This window comes from Choristoneura fumiferana, chromosome 9 (assembly GCF_025370935.1).
Source record: "Choristoneura fumiferana chromosome 9, NRCan_CFum_1, whole genome shotgun sequence".
NCBI lineage: Eukaryota > Metazoa > Arthropoda > Insecta > Lepidoptera > Tortricidae > Choristoneura > Choristoneura fumiferana.
In genome coordinates, this window is record NC_133480.1 from 16532696 (window position 1) to 16548206 (window position 15511).

A 15511-nucleotide genomic window follows, 5' to 3' on the forward strand; every position below is an offset into this window, starting at 1 on the left:
ATCTATAAGGGTTCCGTTATTATTTTTCAATATAAAAACTTTTTAGCCAACTGTTACCATTCGTTGATGGTAGGTACTTGCATTGTCACCCAAACTACATTTCCGTACTAAATAACTTAAGTTACCTATAATTAAAATTGAAGACGATAGTAGATGAGTATAATGAATATTAGAAATTAGCTAACTTGAAATAAAAAAAAAACTGTTGGAATTGTGCTGTGTGGCTTTCACTTTTAAATTAATGATTAACACCTTGTATTTTGTCACAAAAAATATAGCAAAAAAATTATTACACGAATTGCTAGTCAAATAAATCTAGGCGCATATAATATTTAAAAATCGAATGTTAGAAAATATGACAAATTTATTACAAAGCACTATAAATTAAACAATAAACAAAGAATTTTTTTTTAAGGTAACTTAGTTTTCAGGGAAAGAAATATCTGTATCGGCAAGGTGTCGATCCATCCAGTTTCGGGCACTCGTGCGCATTGCTTCGTTGAAGTGATCGCGCCAACCACCTGCCTGGCCTGGGAAACAAAAAGGGTCGAATTTACCCAATTCTGGAAAGATAAGATAAGAAAAAATATAACGGCAATGGATTTATTGGTGTTAAAGTTATTTAGGTCTAATAGAGGTTATCTGTTTTTTTTCTATAATTTATTTATCTTATCTTAGAGGTACCTATAACCTCTGTTAGACCTAAATAACTAACACAAATTAATCCATTGCCGTTATATTTTTTCTGATCTTATAGGTAAAAGATAAGATAGTAACTAACTAACTATAACTCTAAATAATTTGCACGCCTGTATGCAGGCTGAATATATTGGATAAAAAACTATAAATAGATAATAAATAAATATCATGGGACACTTGACACCAATTGACCTAGTCCCAAACTAAGCAAAGCTTGTACTATGGATACTAGGCAACGGATAAACATACTTATATAGATAAATACATACTTAAATACATATTAAACATCCAAGACCCGAGATCAAACATTCGTATTATTCATACAAATATCTGCACCGGCCGGGATTCGAACCCGGGACCTCAAGCTTCGTAGTCAGGTTCTCTAACCACTTAGGCATCCGGTCGTCAAAACTATAACATCTTTTATAACTGTGTTCTAGCAAATAGACATTTCGGGCAAATAGTCAAATAGACAACGCGCGTCTTCGAGTTTTAGCCTGAGCAAAGTTCGGTCACCCAGGTACTTTGTACTTTTTTTTAGCTTCTACCTTGTCTCACAAACACATGGGCCTCGCTGGAGCCAATGTTGGGTTGCACGGATGTGTTGTTTCTCATGTTGTCTATGTCCATGTGGTCACACAGCTTTGCCACTTCATCCTCTGAACATTCCTTTCCAACAAACCGCCCGACACGGCGCACTGCGGAGGGCATGTCCTGGAATTCGAAAAAGGATATCATCAGAATTCAAGGAACGCATTGACTATCAGATCGTAAGTAATTGTTGAATTTGTTTTTAGAGAGAGAGAGAGAGAGAGAGAGAGAGAAGCCAGGTCACGTCAGCAAATGCGACGTTTTGAATAAAAACAAAGATTCATACATTGCGTGTTAAATTATTTTATAAGGCAAAAGTTTTTTTTTTAATAAAACATAAAACGCCGTGGTGGCCTAGTGGTTTGACCTATCGCCTCTCAAGCAGAGGGTCGTTGGTTCGAACCCCGGCTCGCACCTATGAGTTTTTCGAAATTCATGTGCGGAGTTACATTTGAAATTTACCACGAGCTTTGTGGTGAAGGAAAACATCGTGAGGAAACCTGCACAAACCTGCGAAGCTATTCAATGGTGCGTGCGAAGTTCCCAATCCGCACTGGGCCCGCGTGGGAACTATGGCCCAAGCCCTCTTGTTCTGAGAGGAGGCCTGTGCCCAGCAGTGGGACGTATATAGGCTGGGATGATGGGATGATGATGATTATTATTATTAGTGTCTTTATCCTAAAAGTTCGCGGTTGTAACAAAAATACAGGGAGTCTGACCATGGGGCTTCTACATTTTAAAAATATGACCACTGGTAATTTAATACGGTATTTGACAACTCCTGATTTTTCCATATCTTAATATTATTATGAAAATATAGATAAACAGATAGTGTTTAGCGAAGAGAAAATTAAAATCGGTTGAAAATTGGATTTATAGTGATTTTTTGAAAAATCTATATAGCTGTCTCTTTCTCAAAAGCTTTTCTCTATGCAGCAAGTATGGTGGTACTGGCGTGTGACGTCACATGCCAGTATGTCTTTCTCTGTCTAATCTTGAATTTCAAACCTTTATAACTTTGTTATTTGTGAAGGTAGCTTAAAAATTGTTTTTCAATTCGATAACAGGCATTGTGTAGTTTTAATTTATAAAACATATACAAAATAGTCAAATACCGTATTGTTTTAATACAAATTAAATGTTATTTTAAATGTATGCGATACAATACTAAATTGACGGCACATTGATAAATGTTTATCTTAGAGATGTCAAATAAGTGTCAAAAATTATTTCAAGGCCCCCGTACCAAGAGAATGATAACACCGCCATGTTCGATACACTGATTTAACAATTAAACTTTGAGGATCAATAAATGAACTAAATTTAAGTTTTTGAAAATGTTACAAAACAAAACGTTGCTTAAATACAAAAGGGCCACAAATAAAGTTTTTTTTTTCAATCCTAATAATTGCATTATAAATGCTATTTAACGTGCCACTATTATTTATTTTTGATTTGTGGCCCTTTTGTATTTAAGCAGCGAAAAGTAGCTTAGTTTCGTGAGTAGAATCAAACCTTGAATTTAAGGCACTTGTCCCACCGCCGACGATGAGCGAGAAGCGAGTAGAGCGAGTAACTAGAAACGAGTGGGCGAGCAGCGAGAAGCGATAGTGTAGTTTTGTCGCTCGGCTGTAGTAAGCGAGTGTTCGCGTGCGACGGGCGATTACTCGCTCCACTCGACTCGCTCGTGCGGGGCGGCCGCCAAGCTGACATCGCTGAGCGAGTATCTATAGCTCAGCGAGTTTTATAGCTCTTGTCGCTGCACAAAAGATGTAAGAGCGAGTTCTCGCCGACAGTGTGAACAGCCAGCGATCAACTATTAATATATGTGTCTCTTTTACTCACACAGGATCTTATACCTTTTGTTCGTTTCTTGAGCGAGAAAATAGTCGATAGCCAATCGTTTCCTCGCTGGCGGTGAGACAAGTGCCTAAAGCCATCCTGTATACCTATGGTGTATAGGCCGAATATGTTAATAGTGATGGATGATACTAACATTGATAATGTCTTCGTAAAATATGAACAGCATATTTGGGTGGTTCCGTAGAGACCAAGCCTCCTTTAGATGTGCGAAGAACGGGGTAAATACAACTGAAATAAAGAAAAAAGTTATTAATGACCGTTTACTTGTAAGCAGGTCTCGTATTGCGTAACGTTTCTGATGCTCTCGATCGCAATCAGATGACAGTTTTTATATGCGAAATCTGTCATTTGATTGAGATCGCGAGCGTCAGAAACGTTACGCAATAGACCCTGTCTCGTATTGGTTATTAGTCCACTATAATATCCAAAGGCCCCATTAAATTAATAAAGTAGGTATAATGTGCATTAAAAGGAAAACAAGTGATAGAATTAATTAAATGTGTAACAGTTTTTAGGGATCCGTAGTCAACTAGGAACCCTTATAGTTTCGCCATGTCTGTCCGTCTGTCTGTCTGTCTGTCGCGGCTAAGCTCAGACACCGTTAGTACTAGAAAGCTGCTATTTGGCATGAATATACATATCAGTCACGCCGACAGAGTGATAAAATAAAAGAAATATAAATTTTTTTTTTTAGGGTATACACAAAGTGGGGGCGATTTTTTTTCTCGACTAACTATAGTGTGGGGTATTGTTGGATAGGTATAAAGTGCAAATTTTCATTTAAATCAAGCCCTCCCCCCATCTAAAATCTAAACTGTAGGGTAGAAAAATTTGTAAAAATTCAGAATGGTAGTAAATATATCAAATTTACAAGGAAAATTTTGGCGGCTAAGATTGCTTGAGAATTGTTAGTAGTTTAAGAGTAAATAGCAGCCTAAGATATAAAACATACCTAAACTTGGAAGATTCCGTACACAATTCGAAATCCTCAGAAAAATATTACTTGATTTTTATCGCAATGGCTACGGAACCCTATCCTAGGCCCTAGGCGTGTCCGACACGCTCTTGGCCGTTTTTTTGCATACGTTTTGAAGAAAATTAAAGCAACCTTTATAAATACAAAACTTACCCAAATCATCAACAAACAGCTCCCAGAACTGTTCAAGAGTCTCAAAGCGACCAAAATTCTTAAGACGTTTGTAGAAATTGAAGTAGGAGACTGCGACGTCTCTTGGATCTCTTGCGACGTACACGACTTTGGCGGTGTCGAGGAGAGCAGGCGGGAGAAGGGAGAAGGCCAGATGGGTGGTGATGAGCCGGGGGGATGGCTGGTCTGCCAGGACTTGGTAGCCTATCGGAACGTCACCGCTGTGGAGGGAGAATATCCTGGAAGAAGTAAAAGCTGATCAGAATTATTGCAGAAACATGGAGACGAGAGAACATTAAGAATTAATAAGTAATAACCTAACCAACGAAAAGTTGGAAAACACCCGACTTTGTCACTTCAAAGTTCAATATCTCAAAAGCGGCTGAACCGATTTTGATGAAACGAGTCCAAGAACCATGGCTAGAAAACCTGCTTTCAAATAAAAAACCGTATTCAAATCGGTCCACCCGTTCAAGAGCTACGGTGCCACATACAGACAGACACACACCCACAGACACACATAGTGGTCAAACTTATAACACCCTTCTTTTTGTGTCGGGGGTTAAAAAGAGAAACTAAACGTAATTTATTGAATCAGTCGTTTCGTTATTTTGCAGAGGTCCATATTATTGAACTGTGAACAATAAAATCACTGCTCACCCGTGACCTTACGATAGCGTTTATGCAACAAATGTGTGTCCACGCAGCTCCTCCGCCTCCTCGCTGTAAGAACACACAAACCCAACCACCACACTACGCTGACGCGTTGTGAACTCTGGTTAAGTTACACAACATAGCGTGCATTATAGTATCATGGTGAACGGTTGTGTTGGTCTGGTGATGAACAGAGAGCGGAATGTTCATAGCATTTTTTGACCTGTCACAGCGACTTCTCACTTATATTTCCGATATATATACATATATCGATACACAACATAGGTACTAAAGAACATTAAAAGTAGAGGTAAACAATAGGCGGCGCCTTACGTTAAAGAGCGATCTCTACCAATTTTGCAGGTGGTAAGACCTTGTGCAAGGTCCGCCCGGATTACTACCACCATCTTGCTCGCTAATCCTGCCGTGAAACAGCAGTGCTTGCACTGTTGTGTTTCGGCGTGGAGAGTAAGACAGCCGGTGAAATTACTGGCACTTGAGGTATCCCATCTTAGGCCTCTAGGTTGGCAACGCATCTGCAATCCCACTGGTGTTGCAGGTGTCTATGGGCGGTGGTGATCTCTTATCATCAGGAGACCCACTTGCTCGTTTACCATCCAGTTGAATAAAAAAAAAATTTCGAGCAGTTGAACATGTGAATAGACATATGCAATGAATAATGAATGGATAACAATTTCTAATTTAATAATTTCAGCTCAGTTTTTTCAATTTTAATGTTGAAATTCTTCTGTTGTAAATGTTGACAACTGTTCCATTAATGTCTCTATAAAAGAAATAACTAAGAGTTAGGGAAGTTTGATATGTCTTCGTAGTAGGTTGCTGCAGACCACAAGTTTGGTACACAAGATAAGCCATTCTTTGGCCACCCAGTAGGAATTAAATTCTTACAGCACTGCCTCTGGTATTCTTTTAACAAATATTAATGTTTCTGACAAAAATGATAAAAGAAATACATGTCTTTTTTCATATTTTAGGTAAACTTACTCTATAAAAGTGTGGCGCTCAGACAGCGGTATCTCAGCGGCTTTTTTGTAATCTAAATTGTTTATCAACAGCCACAGCATCTCCGCAGTCATGTGAGTACCTGTAAACGAGACTCGTATCATAATATCAAAATTCAAAAGACCGATTTTAGGGGATTATACGAGGTTTATGCCATTAGTGTCTCTTTCTTTTCGCGATTCTGCACAATATGAATTCCACACAAGTGAATTTAATCACATGCGTTATACTTCACGATACTATCTTAATCTCTATCTTTATCTTTTATTCTATCTATCTTCTATACTATCTTGTTTCTTCCTAGTCGCGTTTAGAAATTTAAAAAAAAACAGACTGCGTGAGTCGCTTTTCCCGCGGTAAAAATTATCATGGTCGCGAGCTTTAAGTTATGTGAACTCACTAAATGCGACTAGGAAGAAACAAGATAGTATAGAAGATAGATAGAATAAAAGATAAAGATAGAGATTAAGATAGTATCGTGAAGTATAACGCATGTGATTAAATTCAGTTGTGTGGAATTTATTTTGTGCAGAATCGCGAAAAGGAAGAAACAATATTGGCATAAATCTCGTATAATCCCTTTTAGGCTGTGTTTCCAGCTGAGATGTGCGAGGATGTGTAGCGAGGGATGAGTTCGTATTAAACCATAGAAACGCTTCATTTACCAATCCTTGCTTCGCTCAGCTGTTTCCATTATATGTGCGCTGTGCCAGCGTTGTGTAAGTCTAGGCATTTATATTGGTTAGTAAAAAAAAACCGAGCAAGTTCGAGTCGGACTTGCCGAGGGTTCCGTACAAATATTTTTATTATATGATGTCACTAAAAAATTATGCTTTTTCGCAATTTTTCCTTTATCTGTGCTATATGACGTTGCTTCGTACCAAATTTCAAGGGAAGTACCCTGTAGGTTTTGATTCCCTTGCGAGTGTCGAAAATTTGCAGCATAAACGGCTGTATCTTTTGATTGCGTTGGCTTAGAGGTTTGATTTTTTCACAGCTCCAAGGGACAGTAGACCTGACTATTTGATATGAATTTCAGCTTCATACTTCCACGTGTTCTTGAGAAAAAGGGTCCTGACAGACCGACAGACGGACAACAAAGTGATCCTATAACTCCGTTTTTTTCCTTTTGAGGTACGAGACCCACTTGCTCGTTTGCCATCCAGTCGAATAAAAAAAAACCTTGTGATACCTGATCTCGGGAAAGTGGCGATCCACACGTCAGAGCTGCGCAGTGGCATGTCGCGCACGGCTGCAGCGTGCGGCTTGTACCGCGACGGCAGCAAGTAGCCTGCGTCGCCAAAACGGCTGATGTCCTCGAATTTCTCTGGGAAATGTTGGCACAGTACAGAAAACCAGCCAAGAGCGTGTCGGACACGCCGTAGCCATTACGAAAAAAATAAGTAATATTTTTCTAAGGATTTCGTATTTTATACGGAATCTTCCATAGTTTAAGTATATTTTATACCTTAGGCTGCTATTTACTCTTAAACTACTAATAATTCTCAAGCAAACTTAACCGTTATAGTTTATCTTGAAAGTTTGATGTACTTACTACCATCCTGAATTTTTCCAAATTTTTCCACCCACCGGTTTAGATTTTAGAGGGGGGGAGACGCTCGATTTTAATGAATATTTGCACTTTAAAGTTGAATATTTCGCAAACGAATCACTGAATCGAAAAATTGTCTTAGCAAACCCCTAATGGTTTTAAAATACCTATCCAACGATATCCCACACTATAGGGTTACATGAGAACAAAAAAACAACCCACTTTACGTCTATGGGAGGTACCCTAAAAAAATTTTATTAGTTTTTTTTATTTTACCACTTTGTTGGCGTGACTGATATGTATATTAATGCCAATTTACAGCTTTCTAGTACAAACGGTGTCTGAGCTAAGCCGCGGACAGCCAGAGAGACAGACAGACAGACATGGCGAAACTATAAGGATTCCTAGTTGACTACGGAACCCTAAAAACCCTTTATGAGCTCCCGATCATTCGATGCAGTTGCATACATTATGATCACAAGTAGACTAAAGAAACTGTGGACTTACCATTGTACAACGATTGCAATCGCGCAATCACCTCTGGTGATAGATCCTTTGAAACCACTGAATTTGACATACTCAAAACAAATAATGAACAACTGGATAATAAAATAGATTCCTGGATATCATCTCACGGTCTAAAATCAGTCGCGAAGATCTAACTTATAAACTGGTTTAAATGATGTTAGGAAAAAAACTTATCTTAGTGACCTTGTTTTGTATCTAAATTTGAAGGGCATCAAAACTAAAACATGTTTTTACAATCTCTTGGTTTTAAAGTGATAGGTATGTTTAGTTTGCGCGCTATATTTGTAATTTGATAAGAAATTTTACATCGAAAATTCAAAGTGAAATATAACTGAAAAATTTTGGAATTGAAATATAAAATACAAAAGACTCCAAAAAAACAATGTTAAGAAATTTTACGTCACGGATGGTTACGCGCATGCACTCAAACGCGACTAGTTCTTACAATGTTTAGGAGCAACTGAGCCGATTAGATCTTCTGACCACCACACAATACATACATAAGTATAGTTTGGTTCCATTGAAGTGGCCTAGTCGTTTGAGCTAATAGACTCTCAATTAGAAGGTCGTGCGTTCCATCTCGGACCAAGGGGAGCACTTGTTTTTAACAAAAAAATTAAACTGCCGAAAAAACTGAAAAACAAACAATAATAAACTTATTTTTTATTTAACCTTAATCTAGGTACGAGTTTGAAGTCGGTGTCTCAGCACTTGGCAGCAGGAGTGATTGAAGCCCAATATACAGGGTGGAAAAAGTCTATGGCCCTGGAGGACAACTACCTTAAATCCTCTAGTTAGCTAATTGTACTGAAAGGAAACATACCTTCATTTTTAAAATGAAACAAAACTGCATTCAAAGACCTTCTAAACTTCGCTTGTCTCACCCGGGAATCGAACCAACTAAAAATAAAAAAAAGAAACACTCGCCATTTTACTATACGAATCGATAGGATTATTGTTCTGGATAAAAATTTGTCTAATAAACATTTGGTGATTGTTTGCTCCACGTTGCATAAAAATAGTTTTATTTTCAAATTTTTCGTCAGAACGCTTTGTATTAAGAAGGAATTATGCATAGATTGATTATTACCATTTAACGATTTTCTTATCGAAGTCTTTAATAAAGCAAGCTTGTACTTCATAATTATGATGTCTTTGGATGTGTTTAAGATAAGAACATTATAAAGTAGGTATAATTTTCTTGTTACAAGTAAATAGTACTAAGTAGGTAATGTTAATAAATATTCTATTTCATGGTATCTCAATTTATTAGACAAATTTAATCCTGAACAATGATACCATCGATTCGTATAGTAAAATAGCGAGTATATATTTTTTAATTTTTGTTTGTTCGATTCCCGGGTGAGACAAGCGAAGTTTAAAAGATCTTTGAATGCAGTTTTGTTTAATTTTAAAAATAAAGGAATGTTTAATTTCATTACAATTAGCAAACTAAAGGATTTAAGGTAGTTGCTCTCGATCGATTCGATTACAAATGATAGCATTTTTTGTATCTGAAATCAAATGAAATAAATTAATTTGAATTTAAATTTGAAATTACACATGGGATAGTTTTTATCCTGGAAAATCGCACAGTTCCCGCGGGATAGCGATAAACGAATACGCGGACGGAGTCGCCGGCAACAGTTAGTAGTCTCATCTATTACGGTCATGGTATGATACGGTGTATTAGGTAGAGACCTTAAGGGTCCCGATGAACGAAGTCGCGAGTAAAGCCTACCTTTATACTAATAATGCAGAATTCTCATTCTGAACATCAAACAGAATTAAACAAGCCAGCAGTTTCAATTCGCAATTTAATTTATTTAAAACACTCTGAAGCGTTTGCTTTGAGAGGCTGTGGCTGTTAGCTTTTCATATTTTTGATGCACTGCCTCTGACTGCACTGGACTATTCTCTGTATTCTGTTTGGAAAGAGAAAAACGCTGATATTTTTAAAATTTCGCTACAACTATTAATTAATTTATTACAATTTTTTTAAGATGTGCTTATTCTAAAAGGGCATAACTCCAAAACTACGACACAATAGATCCATTACTTTTGTCTAGTCTGTTAAAAAAAAGATCACGTAAATCTGACGTAGACGTTGCATAGAGACGTTGTCAAAATTATGACAGCTCCTTTTTCTGGTGAAAAAGGCAAAGGAAACATATCTATACTGTCGTAGTGTTGGCAAATTCAGCTATATTTTTTCATTTTTTGTATTTTTTTAAATGTGGAGAAATCAATTATAATAAATATTTTCCCATGTTCAGGAGGCAAAACTCTTTCGATTCCTGTAGTAATTTACAGGTGTTAAAAAAATGAAATCTTGTCAATTATTAGGGCCAAGTACTTACTTAAAAAGCCCCAAGAATTGAGAAACTGAAGTGGCAGTGGGCGGGGCATATTTGCTCGCAGGACTGATGGCCGATGGGGTCAGAAGGTTCTCGAGTGGCGTCCGCGGACCAGGAGACGAGTTGTCGGTAGGCCTTCAGCAAGATTGAGCGACGACCTGGTGAACCCCCCGCCCCTCCCCTATTTATATACGCCTATGACCGTGCCCCAAGTAACCCCAAGATTGAAGATTGTCCGTCGTCGTTTTCTTGTAATGTTTTCAATTGTATTTTTACACACTTTTATTTAGTTTCACCGTTCCATTTTCAGTCAAATCTTGCAAGTAAAATATGACCAACTTCCAACAGTCGGATTGACTTGAAATTTGGCATACCTACTATGTAAATTGCGTGACAATACAATAGTCTGGTAGTGACAATACAATACAATAACTCTTCAACGGTTAATGGCATCGACTTGAGATTTGGTATGCAAATAAATGCAGTTTGGGTGACAATGCAAGTGAAGTTGACAAAAAGTACAGTCAGCAAAAAACGTTTTTTTTTTAATGAAATTTTTACCATAAAGTTATTAAATGATTAATTATACAATCTCTTCTATGAAAGGACACTCTTATAATGAGGTTCCACGATATTCCCTTAATAATATTAGTAAACATGAAAGCTTCGAAGTGAACGGCTGAAATCGAAGGCAAAAATAGTCAACATATTTTGTCGTGAACTGTGTAGTCTGAGAGCTGGTAGACATTTAAGAATTAATATTTAAGGCTGAGGCGTATTTATAAAATATTTAATTTAATTTAATTTCATTGCCCCAAAAAAGTTTTACACCGCGTTATGTCATAGAAGTCGAGCTGACTTAGGCGCGTTCTCCGCTTTGCAGCAGTTCGCTATTACTGTTAGGTATATAGAAAAAAATGGGCAGCGTTAAAATGTACTTATTCAAACATAAAAACATTCTGGAGTTCTTAAAAACATCCAATTATTTAGGCTAAAAATGTACCGGAAGTAAGTTTAATTTATGAGCCCTAAATTATATATTATATTGTATGTATTAAAAATAAACATGCTTAGTAGCCTCAAATGCCTACTTTAAAATAAATTTCTGCTACCTAGCTCTCGGACTAGAAAGGGTATTCGGCACGCGTACGACGAATAATATGCATGAAGACATTTTATCAGATTTATGTATCGGCTTAGTACTGTTTTGTTTTTGTGCCCTTGGGAGCATAAGTTATAAGCCAATATATTTGTGTACTGTATACTGTTTACCTTCGCAGTCGGGTAAAAAAAATTGAGAACAAGAATTTTACAAATTTCATCATCATCATCACATCAGCCGTAGAACGTCCACTGTTGAATAAAAATCTGCCCTTGAAACGCCACATTCAATTTGCCATTTGCATCGAACAGTCTTAGAACCCCTTGCTCCTCCTTTGCTTGGCCCCCTACCAAGTCCAGGGACAGAGAAGCCACCAGGGATATACATAAATATAAGTCAAACAGGCAACAGCTCTTTGCAACGTTTCTACAGAATCATCACCATTATCATCAGCCTACAGCAGGCCACTGCTGGTCATAAGCCTCTCCCAATGAGCGCCATTGCGCCCTGTCCACGGCTACACGCATCCAGCTTCTACTCCAGCAGAATAAACACAGAATAAAAGTTTTTCCGTCCGTGGGGGGTGGGGTCCGTGATCCGTGGGGTGTCCGGACAAGAATAGCTCTCCCCCCATTTCATCCCGTTGGGTGTCGTAGAAGGCGACTAAGGGAAAATCCAGAAGACGGGCAGCAGCGTCTTCTGCGTATACCATCAATGTAATACAGCGATCCCAAAGCCGCCTGCCAAGCCTTTGTTGGACGTCTTCCGGCTGATGATGATGATGAATAAACGTTTTTTTTCTGGACCAGCAGCGCTACTGTTTCTTGCGGCGCATTCTTCTTGGCAATGATGATCTTTCCGAAAGCGCTGGTAGTTTAAAAAATGACGTGTAAAAGTGCCCATTGCGGCCTATTTACTGAATAAATTATTTGAATTTGAACTGTTTGACGATGTAGTCACGGAGTATGGATTCTACAGTCGACTCAATCCACTCCTGATTTCCATTGATTCATAAGCCCGTCCTTCTGCAAATACATTAATTATTCAGGCGACTTAACCGGAGGCAGTAAACTCGCGGCACAACCCGGTCGCGAGTGCTCCCGAAATACCGCGCACAATAAAAACTAAAACTGATACGCAACTCGGGCGTCGCGTGCGCCTCTATTATTAGACGAGACTGGCAAAGAGTAGAATAGAGGCGACACTCGAGTTAGATAAAATAATCTATGCCAACTAGATAACTATGTAATGAAAACTATGCATATTTTGTTTGGAAAAAATGACTCTCTGCCAAGTTTCTGGCGGCGCAATCTTCCTGGCAATGTCTTTCCTAAAGCGGTGGTAGTATAAAAAGTGACATGTAAAAAAGCCCTTTGCGGCCTAGGTACTTGCTGAATTAACTTTTTTTTTTAGATATCCTGTTTTCACCCGACTGCCCGAAGCGGGGTATGTTTTTCAAGCGCATGTATTTATGTGTGTCTATTTCTTTGACTATCTCTATAGTCTAAATGATGGAGGGTTTTCATATACAATTCTGATAAAGCAGCAGCGTCCACGTCCACGAAAAAAAAATGGTTATAAAAATATTTGGGGGTGAAGTCGAATCAGAAATGAGAAGATCGACGACGTAGCCCGAAGTATTGTTTAACTTAAGTGGCAGAAGCCTGGGTACAGTCACCAGCACCAATATCTGACACAACAAGCGTGCATAAATATCTGATACGACTCTATTTATAGGGCCGGAAGGACGTGTCAGATATTTTTGCACGCTCCGCTGTGGCAGATATTAATGCTGGTGACTGTACATTGCTCGAAGAAGCAATAATTGTTAGGGCCACTGTATTCTTGACTGACACCAAGTACCAAAAGACGCCTTAGACCTTGCGCTCTAAGTTTGTCACAAAGAAGACAGATGACCTGGTGAAAGATACAGGAATCCGATGGATGCCGGCCGGCGGCGTAGAACCGGTTAATGTTTCATTATTTGCATTTGCATTAGGGAGGCCTATAGGCCACTGAATCAAGTAGTGGACGTCTTTCTACTGACGATGATGATGCTGATGAACGTAGTGTAGGACGTCCTGAGGCACGGTGGACGGATGACCTTAAGAGGATCGCTGGCGGCGGATGGATGCGAGGGGCTGAAGACAGAGTGTTGTGGCGCGCCATGGAAGAGGCCTATGTCCAGCAGTGGACTACTGTAGGCTGATGATGATGATGATGATGATGCTGAAGGCAAAGGCATGAAAAGTTGCAATATTATTTAGCGTTCTATGATTTTAGAGCACATAACAAATACCAGCATATCTCTATCGAAAATACAAACTGAAATATAGATGCACAGAAAAACCAGAAAAATAAGACCAGCGCTGGGAATCGAACCCAGGTCCTCGGCATTCCGTGCCGCGTGCTATACCGCTACACTACCGCTGGACAACGGTACAGACAAGAATTTCTCCTATGCACCACATAATCTCAGCCTGTTTGTTTCTTATTTCGTCACTTAAGCATATCTCTGTGAAAACCATAGCGACAACCGAAGATATACGCTAACGTTAGCTGGCGCGGGTGTACGGAGCGGGCGCACGCCTGCGGGTGCTGGTACAGGTAAAATCCGACGCACGCAATGCGCGCAGTTAACGCTGCCACGCTGCTCATAAACTACTTTTCAACAGGCGTCCACCTGCTTCGTGCAAACTGCGTCAGCTAGCGTAGGCCCAGCACAAAATTCAGCACGCCACTCCATTTGGACGTATCGGCCTGGCGACTGTAGAGTGACCGTCACTGCTAGAAACGTACACCAAACGTGCGACACGCCATCTGGACGCACTCCAAACGCTCCGTGAATGTGCAAAACTACGTTCATTTTTAATCAGTCTGCATCGCGCTGCCACCAAGTAACGACGCGACAACGAATTCATCGTAAAAATGACTTTATTGTCAGGCCGAGACTTTGTTTTGTCGGTAATAGAGGAGTATCGGAATCATCCATGTTTATGGCAAGTCACAAACGACGACTACCACAACAAAGATATGTTATAGCTTGTCTCATATTAGTGTCTTGTTTTTTAATCAAGGGAGTCACAAGTTCTAGTAATTTAAAGTAGGTTGGCTCGTCCATTCTAAAGTACTTTCTCCAATCAGCGGGGTCTAATAATAATTCTTTCATTGAGTTGGTATGAGAGTAGGATTGCCTTATTCTTAACCATTTCTTCGTCCATGTCCTTTTTGGTTTTTTAAGCCTTTTCACATAAATGGCTACCACAGTTCCCAGTAGTAACAAATCCATATGCATACGGTACCGATATTATAAAGCACACACAAGCAACTGAAGCACTGCACTCTTGGAGCACCTATGACGTATGAAATGGATCTATCGTCAGTGTATTAAATAATTGTAACGGTATCCGTTTGGAAGGTTTGTCAGTGGCCTGCTTAAGAGTAACACTTCTAGCAGTAGGTAGCAGTAGTAAAAAATTAAGCGTCTGCGCATGATATTCTTCGTCCACGCAGTCATAAACCGCCGGCCGACCGCGGTTAGTCGGCTTCAGCCGCCGACCGACAACATTCCTTCGCCAGACCAACACTTCGGCTAACGCGAACGACAAACTCTGAAAGTGATAGAAAAGCTTAACACGATGTTTGTGAAGAGATAGATAATTAGATTTGAGAATTGGTCATAATCGCTTTATATTTTTGTAGTTCATTGAAGAATATCATTTCTGAAGTTTGTTGGGGTTATTTGATTAAATATGGGATTGGTTAAAGAATTTTGTAGTTAGTGACAAATCTGTTAGTTTACAAGTTTAAGTTTGTTTGTTTGGAGTTTGTTTGTATTGTGTGCGATAGCAGTGTTCTCAACTGGATAGAAAGTGTGTGCAATTAGAAACCTGGAGTTATTGATGTAAGCATTTGATTTGTTGTTGCTTCAGTACAATTTAGAGCATAATTGAGTTTGAAATGAAACACATAGTTTCCAAAAATATGAAGTATCT

The 15511-nt window shown here is 38.9% G+C and overlaps 2 protein-coding genes across 5 annotated transcripts in view; one reads left to right on the top strand and one right to left on the bottom strand.

The window, feature by feature from the left end:
- Positions 1-203: 203 nt before the first annotated feature.
- LOC141431434 (sulfotransferase 1A1-like) lies at positions 204-8537 on the bottom strand. Of its 3 annotated transcripts, none has more exons than XM_074092610.1 (8): positions 8457-8537; positions 8037-8167; positions 7170-7304; positions 5960-6059; positions 4283-4539; positions 3287-3381; positions 1248-1413; positions 204-530 (listed from the first exon to the last, which is right to left on the bottom strand). In XM_074092610.1, the coding sequence occupies exons 2-8, from the start codon at positions 8104-8106 to the stop codon at positions 421-423; spliced, it is 933 nt and encodes a 310-aa protein (XP_073948711.1). In that variant the 5' UTR covers positions 8107-8167; positions 8457-8537; the 3' UTR covers positions 204-420. The 3 variants fall into 3 exon arrangements, with proteins under 3 accessions (XP_073948711.1, XP_073948712.1, XP_073948710.1); XM_074092611.1 differs by having other exon boundaries at positions 8472-8502; XM_074092609.1 differs by lacking the exon at positions 8457-8537 and having other exon boundaries at positions 8037-8417.
- A 6511-nt stretch (positions 8538-15048) lies between these two features.
- The window catches only part of sand (potassium two pore domain channel sandman), a 42954-nt gene continuing 42491 nt past the window's right edge, over positions 15049-15511 (top strand). For both annotated transcript variants that reach the window (XM_074092614.1, XM_074092615.1), the window contains exon 1: positions 15049-15420. The gene's annotated coding sequence lies outside the window, so the exon portion shown is untranslated. The remainder of the gene's footprint in view (positions 15421-15511) is intronic.

Excerpts from the sequence above, each read along its gene's own strand:
- LOC141431434 (XM_074092610.1), bottom strand. The coding sequence starts at position 8,106 with ATGTCAAATTCAGTGGTTTCAAAGGATCTATCACCAGAGGTGATTGCG. Across the intron at positions 6,060-7,169 it reads CGCCACTTTCCCGAGATCAG|GTACTCACATGACTGCGGAG; the intron begins GTATCACAAGGT and ends TCTCGTTTACAG. Across the intron at positions 531-1,247 it reads CCATGTGTTTGTGAGACAAG|GCCAGGCAGGTGGTTGGCGC; the intron begins GTAGAAGCTAAA and ends TTTGTTTCCCAG.